Here is an 11,957-nt window from a genome sequence, read left to right on the forward strand (position 1 = left end):
CTTCTGGACTATTGCATTTGCTGCTCTCAATGTAGCTCCTCTACATCAGAGAGAACAAACGCAGACTGGGTGACCGCTTTGCTGAACACTTTCGGTCCGTCTGCAAGCACGACCTAGACCTTCCTGTCACTTGTCATTTCAACACACCACCCTGCTCTCCTGTCCACATGTCTATCCTAAGCCTGTTGCAATGTTCTAATGAACCCCAATGCAAACTGGAGGAAAAGCACCTCATCTTCTGACCGAGCATGTTCCAACCTTCCAGACTGAACACTGAGTTCAACAACTTCATTAACGCTCTCCTCTACTTTCACTCAATTTCCATTTACTTTATTTTACTTCATTTACTTTTAATTTATTCATCCATTTTTATTACTGTATGTTTATCATATATATTTAATTTTAATTTCTTCCATCGTTTCATTTGTCCACTTCTAAACCTTGCTTTGCATCTTGTTCCCTCCTCCCACCCCAGCCCCACACCTCACTAGGACTGTCCGCCACATTCCTCAGTCGTCCTTCGACACTGCACCTTTCTTCCGCCATTTACACTTTCCAATCTCTTAATGGATGCTATTAACACCAATCTCAGCCTTTATCATTCCCTCTGTCTTTTTGCCTGTGACATCTAGGTCAATTACACAGCCCCTCCGCCCACCCTCACCCTAACACAGTATAAATCTCATCCTATTTTCTATGTACTTCTTTTTACTGTGAAATTCCCCTAGTCGCCATACTTGTTTGTCAGTGAACACTGCAATGAAATTACTGTAAAAATCCCTTGTTTGGGTAAATGCACCTAACCAGCATGTCTTTCAAACTGTGGGAGGAAACCGGAGCATCCAGAGGAAACCCCATACCCTCCAAGGGCAAATAGGGCTTGACAATCAATGCTGGGCAGTCAGCGATGCCGATGACCCATGTATGAATGAATTTTAAAAATCACTCACTATGTGAAGAGAATATTGGCTTGATCGAGGTCTTGAGGATTAAGTGTTTAGATTTATAAAGATCGCAGCATCCTATCTGCTCTGGCAATGGCACTAATTTCACTCAATAGCATCGCTGGAAGCCCAGCAGCAACTGGGGACTTTCCAATGGAAAATGCAGAGTTTTTATATTGTACAGACCCATGTGATTGGTTCACCCTTGGTCTTTTCATTGAGGGAAATAGGTTAGGAGGTGTAAGGTCAGATAGTTTCCTCTGTGCTTGGCACCAGGAGGAACTCTCTTGGCTGCAGCCTAATCTCTGAGGATTCAGGAGTGAAGCAGGTTCAACATAAGGGTCCTCTGTGCTCTGTGCTGCTGTGACAGATGCTGAGGCAGCTCAAAGAAGGAGAAGGTGAAGCTTCTGCTGAAGCTGAGGTTCGAGATGCTCTGGACTGGAGGCAGCTTTGTGCCTTCCCGCAGTTTGTTTCTCAGCCTCCTCTGGGACCAGCCGTCCTTCCCACTTCTCTGGATCGGCCATGCCTTGCCCTCTGCTGAGCTCTCAGGCCCGGATCGAAGGGACTGCAGACCTCCTTTGCCACCCATCCCTTTGCACCCGTCTTGGTTTCTGCTGAAGTTGCTCCCCTCTGCGGCTTCCCCAAGGCAGCACTGACTCCCGACGGCGGCACATGGAGGATGGTGGTGAGTACTGGCATGACGTAGGAACTGTTCCAACGACTGGGGAATGGCATCAAAGGAGGAATCCAGAAGCGAATTTCCAACCCATGGCGTGATGTCCTTACCGATGTTATGTTTGATCTTCCTCACACACGGTGCTGTCTGTGGCGGCCGTGGTTTCAATGGTTTCGAGCAGTCCAAGAAAGGTAATTTCTTCCGAGGTGCTTTTCCTATTGAAAAGACAAAGGAAGTTCATTCTACTGCTAGCCCTTGAATTGAATATGAAAACATGAGAAATAGGGGGTGGAGGAGGCCTTGTAGCCCTTTGAGCCTGTTCTGCCCTTCAATACAATCATGGTTGACCTTCTATCTGTCATCCACTTTCCCCCACTATCCTCTCATCCCTGGATTCCTTTAACACTCGAAAGTGCAATGATTCTGTACAGTCAACACATGAGCTCTCTGGGGCAGGGAATTCCAAAGATTCACAGTCCTCCGGAATCTTTCCTCATCTCCGACCAAAATGGCCAACCTCTTATCCTGAGACTCCGAGTCCTGGTTTGGGATTTTCCAGAGGGATATGGTGTCCCAGCATCTACCCATCACACTCAATTCAAAGAGGAAATGCCCACCTTTCTGACTGCTGTGTTTCAGTTTGAGGGACCAGAGAGGATGCGGTTGTTGGTACAGTCTATCATAGAATCCCTACAGTACAGATCCACCCTCCCATCCATTGACTCAGTCTACAGTTCCCGCTGCCATGGCAAAGCAGGCAGAGTAATCGAGGACCGCACGCGCCCCAACATTCTCTCTTCCGCCTTCTTACGTTGGGGAAAGAATACAAAAGTCTGAGGTCACGTACCAATCGAATCAAGAACAGCTTCTTCCCTGCTGCCATCAGACTTTTGAATGGACCTACCTTGCACTAAGTTGATCTTTCTCTACACCCTAGCTCTGACTGTAACATTACATTCTGTACTCTCTCCTTTCCTTCTCCATGAATGGTATGCTTTATCTGTATAGCGCAAGAAACAATACTTCTCACCGTATACTAATACATGTGACAGCAATAAATCAAATCAAATTAGGCCCATTGAGCCTGCACCAATAATCCCACCTAGGCCCTATCCCCATAACCCCACGTGTTTATCTTGCTAATCCCTCAACACTATTTATCATGGCTAATCCACCTACACTGCACATAAGTAAGGCTTACATTAAAACTGTAATGAAGTTACTGTGAAATTCCTCCAGTTGCCTCACTCTGACACCTGTTCAGGTCAACGCACCTAACCAGCACATCTTTCAGACTGTGGGAGAAACCCACGCAGACACAGGGAGAACATGCAAACTCCACACAGACAGTAAGCCAAGCTGGGAATTGAACCCAGGTCCCTGGCACTGTAAGACAGCAGTGCTAACCACTGTACCACCATACCACGAACATCTTTGGAGTGTGGGAGGAAGCTGGAGCATCCAGAGGAAACCCATAGACACATAGACACGGGGAGAGCATGCAGACTAGGAATCCTGTGGGAGTAACTCACCTCCTGACACCCCAAAGCCTGTCCACCATCTACAAGATGTAAGTTAGGAGTGTGATGGAATACTCTCCACTTGCCTGGATGGGTGCAGCTCCAACAACACTCAAAAAGCTCAACCCCATCCAGGACAAAGCAGCCCCACTTGATCGGCACCCTAGCTATCACCATCAACACTCAGTCCTTCCGCCACCAGCACGTAATGGCAGCAGTGTGTACCATCTACAAGATGCACTGCAGGAACTCACCAAGGCTCCTTCGACAGAACTTCCCAACTGTCCCTTCACTGTCGCTGGGTCAAAATCCTGAAACTCCCTTCCTCACAAGGCCATGAGTGTGCCTGCACTATATGGAGTTCAACAAGGCAGCTCATCACCACATTCTGAGGGGTGCTTAGGAATGGGCAATAAACACTGGCCTCCACGAGGAGCTCTCCTCCACCCTATTCCTGTACTTCATGCATTTACCCCGCTAATCCCCCTGCACATCTTGGAACACGAAGGGGCAATTTACCATGGCCAATCCACCTAACCAGCACATCTTTGGACTGTGGGAGGAAACTGGGCATCCAGAGGAAACCCACAAAGACATGGGGAGAATGTGCAGACTCCATACAAACAGCGACCCAAGGCCAGAATTGAACCCAAGTCCCTGGAGCTGTGAGGGAGCAGTGCTAAGCATTGTGCCACCGTGCCACATCTTATTCATCTTCAACACTCAACAATGTGTGATCCACTGAAACTCCCCTATTTACAGAAACAGTTTTCCACATTTTGATGTGAGGATTCGTGAGTGAAATCCCTTGTTTGCTATGTTATAGAACTTACTGTTTCCAAAAGTACACTCTTCTCCTTTTCTGATGGAAGGCAAGATATTTCTCTTCAGTTTTTGGAGATAAAATTGATCAAGGTTTTCCTGTGTTTCCTTTTCCTGTATGAAGGAAAAATTAAGACATAAAATCATTCAGAATTCAGTTTAATTCAAAGAATAAAGCTCCTTCAACAGCACCACCCAAATCTATAACCTTGACCATTTAGAAGGACAAGGGCAGTGGACATATGGTAACACCACCACTTGCAAGATCCCCCCCTTCACCATCCTGACTATCGCCGCTCCTTCACCGACACTGGGTCAAAATCTTGAAACAAGTCAGGAGTGTGATGCAATACTCTCCGCTCGCCTGGATGGATGCAGCTCCAACAACACTGAAGAAGCTCATCACCATCCAGAACAAACAGCCCCACTTGATTGTGGTTGGCTCTTAGCTGCCCCCTGAAACAGCCCAGCAAACCACTCAATTCAAGGGCAATTAAGGATGGGCAACAAATGGTCCCCAACAGCACTATGGGTGTACCTACACTACAGCGACTGCCGCGGTTCAAGAAGGCAGCTCACCACCATCTTCTCGTGGGCAATCTGGTTGGGCAATAAATGCTGGTCTAACCAGTGACCCATTCACAATTTATGATTGAATTAAGGAAGGAATTACAAAGCAAGGAATTTTTGTTAAACATCTCTAAATCACCTTAGCTGGGATATTGGGTGGAATTTTCCAGCCACGCTCACCCCAAAACTGGAAAATCGTGCCCAAGGTCAACAGGCCTTTCCAAGGTCCGCCTCTCCAATTCCCGTGGCGGACCGAACAGGAAAATCCTCTCCATTGTGTCAAATTCCAGACATAACACCTTAGGAAGAGCACACTTTTAAAGAAACCCTTTGAGGGTTCAGGGATTTACTGGAATGAGAGATGCGGGATCTCAGTTAAGTGGGAGAGAACAAAGAGGTTGGGTACAAATCTCCAGACTTGCACGCCTCGCTTCCGCTGCCAGCAGGAATGGAGAATTTGGCACTCAGCAAAATCCCCATTTACTGCAGCAGGACTGGAGAATTCCAGCCACCGATGAGGTCAGAGAATTCCGGCTGTTGTGACTGTTTCCATTCGACACAAAGAGTTATGGGGAGATTGAATTAAGGTATTCAAAATGATGAGGGGTTTTGATCCCTGCAAGGGATTGAATGTTCAAGTGTTCTACACGTGCCCAGAGCACTGATCAGGCCTGAAGCCTATCAGCGTTCTTCAGGGACCTTTCCCAATATCCAGAACAGGAACACCCTTGTCCACCAACCCCTAGCGTTCTCCTTTCACCCAGCACATTTGGCTTTTGCCAGATCCGGGAATGGGGACAACGGCCATGATGTATGGCCACTGTCCCCATTCTCTTCTATGGGCTTTCTGGTCTTGAGTTAAAGCAGGATTTTCAGGTCAGAATGTTTACCCATCTTTGTGTTTGGGGATTAGTGTGAGGTACGGGAGTCCTTTCAGCTTCCAAGACTTATTCTGGACAAATTCCAAACTCAAGACTCTCTAAAACATTGATTCGCATCTCCACAACTGTACAGAGAGTTTTCTCGGGACACTTTGCAGGATGGGCAAACACTGTGCAGAAAATAAGAGAATAGGGACACAGTGGCACAGTGGTTAGAACTGCTGCCTCACAGCACCAGGCACCCAGGTGACTGTCAGTGTGGAATTTGCACATTCTCCCAGTATCTGCATGGGTTTCCCCCGGATGGTCCGGTTTCCTCCCACAGGCCAAAGATGTGCGGGTTAGGTTGATTCGCCATGCTAAATTGACCCTTAGTGTCAGGAGAACTAGGTAGGGTAAATACGTGGGGTTACGGGGATAGTGGGATTGTTGCTGGTGCAGACTTGTCGGCTCGAATGGCCTCCTTCTGTACTCTAGGGACGCTATGAGACAAAACTATGGTCAAAGTATAAAGTCTAAAGACCCCTGAAGGTGGGACATTTGTTTGGTTGGAGGTGGTGGTTCCTGGAACAAAGAGTTGAAGAGAACACAGTTTGTTTCGGACCATGTGGATGAAGCAGAGAGTTGAAGTTGGATGGGACTGAAGATGAGGACAAGGATTTATGAAGGAGGTCAGTACAACTCATGAGGACAAGGATACAGGTTGGTTGGATGTGAGGTGAAGGGGGCATTGTGTAGATGAGAATGTGAGCTGTGGCCCTCGGGATGTGTTCCATTTGGTGGAGGATGGAGGTGGGCAATGAAACATTGAAAAAGTTAAATCCTAAAGTAAATGGATTCAGCAGCTACCCAGGAGAGAGATGTGTGCAAGTGGATAATATTAGGTGAAAGCAAAGAGAACTCGTCAATGAAATAAGATGTGGATGTGTAAACTGTGCTTTTAAATCCAACAGCGGTTCAAAGTCCAGCATCTCTGGCTGGGCAGGATGTAGAGTTTCGGGAATGCTGTGTAACTGGTTCAAGAAGCCATGTACAATGGCTACTGTTTTGGTGGTACTTAACTCCATAAGACCTTAAGGTATAGGAGCAGACTTAGGCCATTCGGCCTATTGAGTCTGCTCTGCCATTCAATTATGGCTAATAAGTTCGTCTCTGCTGCTGTCAGACTTTTGAATGGACCTACCTTGCATTAAGTTGATCCTTCTCTACACCCTAGTTATGACAGTAACACTACATTCTGCACTCTGTTGTTTCCTTCTCTATGAATGGTATGCTTTATCTGTATAGCATGCAAGAAACAATACTTTTCATTGCATGTTAATACATGTGACAATAATAAATCAAATATCAAACCCATTCCCCACCTTTTCCCCAAAACCTTTGACCCCCTTATTGATCAAGAATCTATCTACCTCTGATCTTAAATACACTCAATGATCTGGCCTCCATATCCTCCTGTGATGAATTCCACAGATCCACCACCCTCTGGCTGAAGAAATTCCTCCTATCTCGGTTCTAAAGGGTTGTCCCTTTACTCTGAGGCTGTGCCCGCGGATCCTAGTCTCTGCTACTGATGGAAACATCTTCCCCATGTCCACTTTATCCAGGTCTTTCAGTATTCTGTAAGTTTCAATGAGATCCCTACCCCTGCCATCCTTCTGAGCTCTGAGTGCAGACCCAGATTTCTCAAATGGTCCTCACATGTCAGGCTTTTCATTTCCGGGATCATTCTTGTGAACCTCCTCTGGACCCTCTCCAATGTCAGCACATCCTTCTTTAGATACAGGGCCCAAAACTGCTCACAATATTCCAAATGTGGTCTGACCAGAGCCTCCTATGGCCTCAGCAGTACATTGCTGCTTTTGTATTCTCAAAATGAATGCTAACATTAGATTTGCCTTCCTAACTGCCAACTCAACTCGCAAATCAACCTGAAGAGAATCCTGAAATAGGACTCCCAAGTCCCTTTGTGCTTCCGATTTCTGAATTCTCTCCCCCTTTAGAAAATAGTCTATGCCTCTATTCTTATCAAAGTGCAGAACCTCACACTTTCCCACGTTGTATTCCATCTTCTTTGCCCATTCTCCTACCCTGTGCAAGTCCTTCTACAGCCTTCACAACTCCTCAATACTATCTGTCCCTCCACCTATCTTTGTATCATCTGCAAACCTCGCCCCAATGCCTTCAGTTCCTTCATCTAGATTACTGACGTATAAAATGAAAAGTTGTGGTCCAACACTGACCCCTGCAGAACTCCACTCGTCACCTTGGGCTGCCATCGTGAAAAGGACCCCTTTATCCTCACGCTCTGCCTTCAGCCAATCTGCTATCCGTGCTAGCACCTTGCCTCTAACACCAGGGGCTCTTACCTTACTCGGCAGCCTCCAATGCAGCACCTTGTCAAAGACCTTCTGGAAATCCAAGTAGATAACATCCACTGGTTCTCCTTTATCTAACCTGCCTGTTACCTCCTCAAAGAATTCTAACAGATTTGTCAGGCATGGCCTCTCATTGATGAAAACATGCTGACTTTGCCCTTTTTTTCACGTGCTTCCAAGTATTCCAAAATTTCATCCATAATAATGGACTCTGAAATCTTACCAACAACCAAGATCAGACAAACAAGCCCGATAACACCCAACCCCCGATAACTCTTCACCCCCTTGTTAATCAAGGATCTATCTAGCTCTGCCTTAAAAATACCTGAGACTGATTCCACAGCCTTTTGAGTAAGAGAGTTCCAGATGTTCTCAACCCTCTGAGAAAAAAATTCTCCTTGACTCTGTCTTAAATGAGTGACTCCTTATTTTTAAACTGTAACTCCAGTTCTAGATTCTTCCACAAGAGAAAACATTCTCTCCATATTCACCCTGTCAATATCCCCAGGATCTTAAATATCCCCTGCCTTTTACTCATCTAACTCTAGATGTTACAAGCCCAGCCTCTCCAACCTTTCCTCACAAGACAACCCACCCATTCCTGGTATTAGTCTGGTAAACATTCTCTGAACTGTTTCTAATGTATTTACATCTTTTCTTAGTCCAATACTGTACACAAATGTGTGTGTGGGGGGGGTGTAATTCTCCCAGAAAAATTCTAAGTGTCGAAGTCGTGTGGAAACTGGAGTAAATCCCACAGGTTTTTTCAGCGGGAGTTTCAAAACGAATCTCCCACACTCTGTGCATGGCAATTTGCCTCAGCGTGAATCACTTCAGAAACCAGAGGGCGGAGCCTATTCTCACTGAGAAGCCAGCAGCATAGCGCTGAGCGGGCTACTGCACATGCGCTGATCAGTCATCGCTGAGATTGATGCATGGCCCCGTGACCCCCACATCACTGGCCATGTGACCTTCCCCCTCCACGGCCTAATCGCTAGCCCCCTGAACATGCCTGGGCCAGCCTCAACAACCCCCCTGCCCCGCACAGCCCTGACCCTGCCTTGGCTGGCCGACCACCCGCACCGCCCCCCCGCTCCCCAACCCTGATGGCCAGCCCCGATTGCTGGCCTTCCTCCCTCTGTCACTAAACGCAACTGCAGAGTGGCAGCAGGACCCCCAACCCCCACCTATCACCCTCCCAGAGGCCCCTGGGGCAATGGCCAGGGGGCACCCATCCTTAACCCTGGACCTCCAGGAGGCCTCAATAGCCTCCCTTCAGACCAGTGGGGTTGGGCCTCTAGCTCCCCACACAGAACATAGAACACTACAGCACAAACAGGCCCTTTGGCCCACAAGTTGCGCCGATCATATCCATACCTACCAGGCCTATCTATAACTCTCAATCCCATTAAATCCCATGTACTCATCCAGAAGTCTCTTAAAAGACCCCAGCGGGTTTGCCTCTACTACCACCAACAGCAGCCGATTCCATTCACTCACCTCCCTCTGAGTGAAAAACTTACCCCTGACATCTCCTCTGTACTTGCTCCCCAGCACCTTAAACCTGCGTCCTCTCGTAGCGATCATTTCAGCCCTGGTAAATAGCCTCCGAGAATCCACCCGATCTATTTCTCTCAACATTTTATAAACCTCTATCAGGTTGCCTCTCAACCTTCGTCTCTCCTGGGGGAAGAGACCTAGCTCCCTCAACCTATCCTCATAAGGCATTGCCTCCCAATCCAGGCAACATCCTTGTAAATCTCCTCTGTACCCTTTCAATAGCTTGCAGTGAGGTGACCAGAACTGCGCACGGTACTCCACGGTACTCCATGTGGAGAGCTAGGGGAGCCTAGTGAGCCTGGACATTTCAGTCCCGTGTCCACTAATGATATGTAAAATACATGAAAAGTTTGCATAAATTATTCAGCTCCACACCAATTTCTGGCTCGGAGCTGCCAGAGCCATGGTGCCTAGCGGGGAGCCTGCGAAACAGCCTTCACTGGAGTCCCCTAGCCGCTGTTCTACAAAAGCAGCCCGGTGGGCTGGGAGAATTGCCCCCATAGTCCCACCAGTGCCCTGTACAAGTGAAGCATATTCTTCCTGCTTTTATAATCAATTCCCTTCACAATAAACACTAACATTCCATTTATTTTCCTAATTGTTCAGGAACAGCATCTGGATGAATGAAGAGGACTGCAAACACAAATGGTGTAAATTAAGAAAAAGCCTTGTTAATTTTCAACAGAAAGTTTCAAGATTGGTGTTTGTGTATGGAGGGTGGGATTTTTCTCCCCGCGCGGTGTTTCAATGCGGTGGGAGGCAGCGCGTCCTTCGCCGTGGCAGTGGGGGGGAAGTGCCTGTTCACTGGCAGTGGGAGGTTATGGTCCCACCATTGTCAATGTGGTTCCCCATTTTATGCACCCCTCGCTACCGGGAAACCCGTGACGGGATTGTGCCATCGGTGGGACCGTAGGATCCCGTCAGCGTGAACAGTGGCAAGATTTTGGTGACTATCATTTCCAGTCCACTCACCTTACCTCCTTAGGTCAGGTAAAGCTTTTTGTCAATGCTTAGCCCATGTAAACATGCTAGGGGTGGGACAGAAGCACAGTGGTTAGCACTGCTGCCTCACAGCGCCAGGGACCCAGGTTTGATTCCCAGTTTGGGTCGCTGTCTGGGTGGAGTGTGCACGCTCTCCCCGTGTCTGCATGGGTTTCCTCCGGGTACTCTGGTTTCCTCCCACAGTCTGAAAGTTGTGCTGGTTAAGTGCATTGACCCGGACAGGCGCCTGAGTGTGGCGACCGGGGGATTTTCACAGTAACTTCATTTCAATGTTAATGTAAGCCTTACTTGTGACTAATAAACTTTAACTTTTAAGACATTTCCCCATGTAAACACTTGTCTGTCACGCTTTGATGTTGAACCAATCACTGATGATGTTTTATTGAGGACCACAGTGTCAATCAATAAGCTCCCAGAGAATTGATCTCAGAAATCAGGCAACACAACATACCTTTTCTTAAACAAAAACCATTTTGGGCTTCACTGAGAATTTATTTCCCATTCCTAAATACCTGTGACAGATGGCGGTGAGCTGCCTTTTTGAATGGTTTTAGTCCATGTGGTGTATGTACACCCACAGTAATGTTAGATCGATGCTCCATTATTTAGATCCAGCGACAATGGATGAACAGCTGATACATAAAAAGAAGAAAGGCTTTAATTTATATAACGCCTTTCACAACCTCAGGATGTCCCAAAGTGCTTTACAGCCAACGATAGGTTCTTGACATGTAATCACTGTCATAATGCAGGAAATGTGGCAGCCAATTTGTGCACAACAAGATCCCACAAACGGTGATGTGCTAACGACCCAGATAATTTGTTTCTCGCGATGTTGCTTGAGGGAGAAATATTGGCCAGAACAGGGATAACTAGAATCGAGAAGTAGATTGCTGCAATTACTGGAAATTCGGAATAAAGAGCAGGAAATGCTGGGAATTCTCATCAGGTTATGGCAGCATCAATGGAGAGAAACAGAGATAATGTTTCAGGTTAATGACCCTTCATTAGTAAAAACCCTCCTGCCCTTCTTTAGAATGGTGCCATTAGATCTCTTACGTCCACCTCAGCTTAGTATCTTATCTGGAAGATGGTACCTCTGACAGTGTGGCACTCCAGCAGTACAGCACTTTTTTTAGTTTGTTTTTTGGTCACAAGTAAGGCTTACATTTACGTTGCAGTGTGAAGTACTGTGAAATTCCCCTAGTCGCCGCACCCGTTCGGGTCATTGCATCTACCCAGCACGTCTTTCAGATTGTGGAAGGAAACTGGAGCACCCAGAGGAAACCCACGCAGACACGGGGAGAACAGGCAAGCTCCGCATGGACTGGGACTGGGACCCAAGCCGGGAATTGAACCCAGGTCCCTGGCACTGTGAGGCAGCAGTGCTAATCACTGAGCCACCATGCTGCCCACTGGAATGCTAGCCCAGGTTTTGGGCTCAAGTCCTGAACCCACAATCTTCTGACCCTGCAGTGAGAATGCCACCAATTGGGTCATGCCTCACAAGCTATTTTTATAGGATATTTTTCCAGTTGAGGCTTGGACAGCCAACCTTGAGGACAACTGAGGGCCAAAGATGTGCAGGTTAGGTGGATTGGCCA

The 11,957-nt window shown here is 47.3% G+C and overlaps 1 protein-coding gene across 1 annotated transcript; it reads right to left on the reverse strand.

Annotated features, from left to right (window-relative positions):
- Positions 1–1,171: 1,171 nt before the first annotated feature.
- On the reverse strand, positions 1,172–10,980 carry LOC145341320 (uncharacterized). Its single transcript, XM_080186231.1, has 3 exons — positions 10,866–10,980; positions 3,974–4,076; positions 1,172–1,835 (listed from the first exon to the last, which is right to left on the reverse strand). Exons 1-3 carry the CDS (start codon positions 10,953–10,955, stop codon positions 1,258–1,260), a joined length of 771 nt encoding a protein of 256 aa, XP_080042357.1. The 5' UTR covers positions 10,956–10,980; the 3' UTR covers positions 1,172–1,257.
- Positions 10,981–11,957: the final 977 nt, after the last annotated feature.

Source organism: Carcharhinus amblyrhynchos, chromosome 3 (assembly GCF_965287045.1).
Source record: "Carcharhinus amblyrhynchos chromosome 3, sCarAmb.v2.hapA, whole genome shotgun sequence".
NCBI lineage: Eukaryota > Metazoa > Chordata > Chondrichthyes > Carcharhiniformes > Carcharhinidae > Carcharhinus > Carcharhinus amblyrhynchos.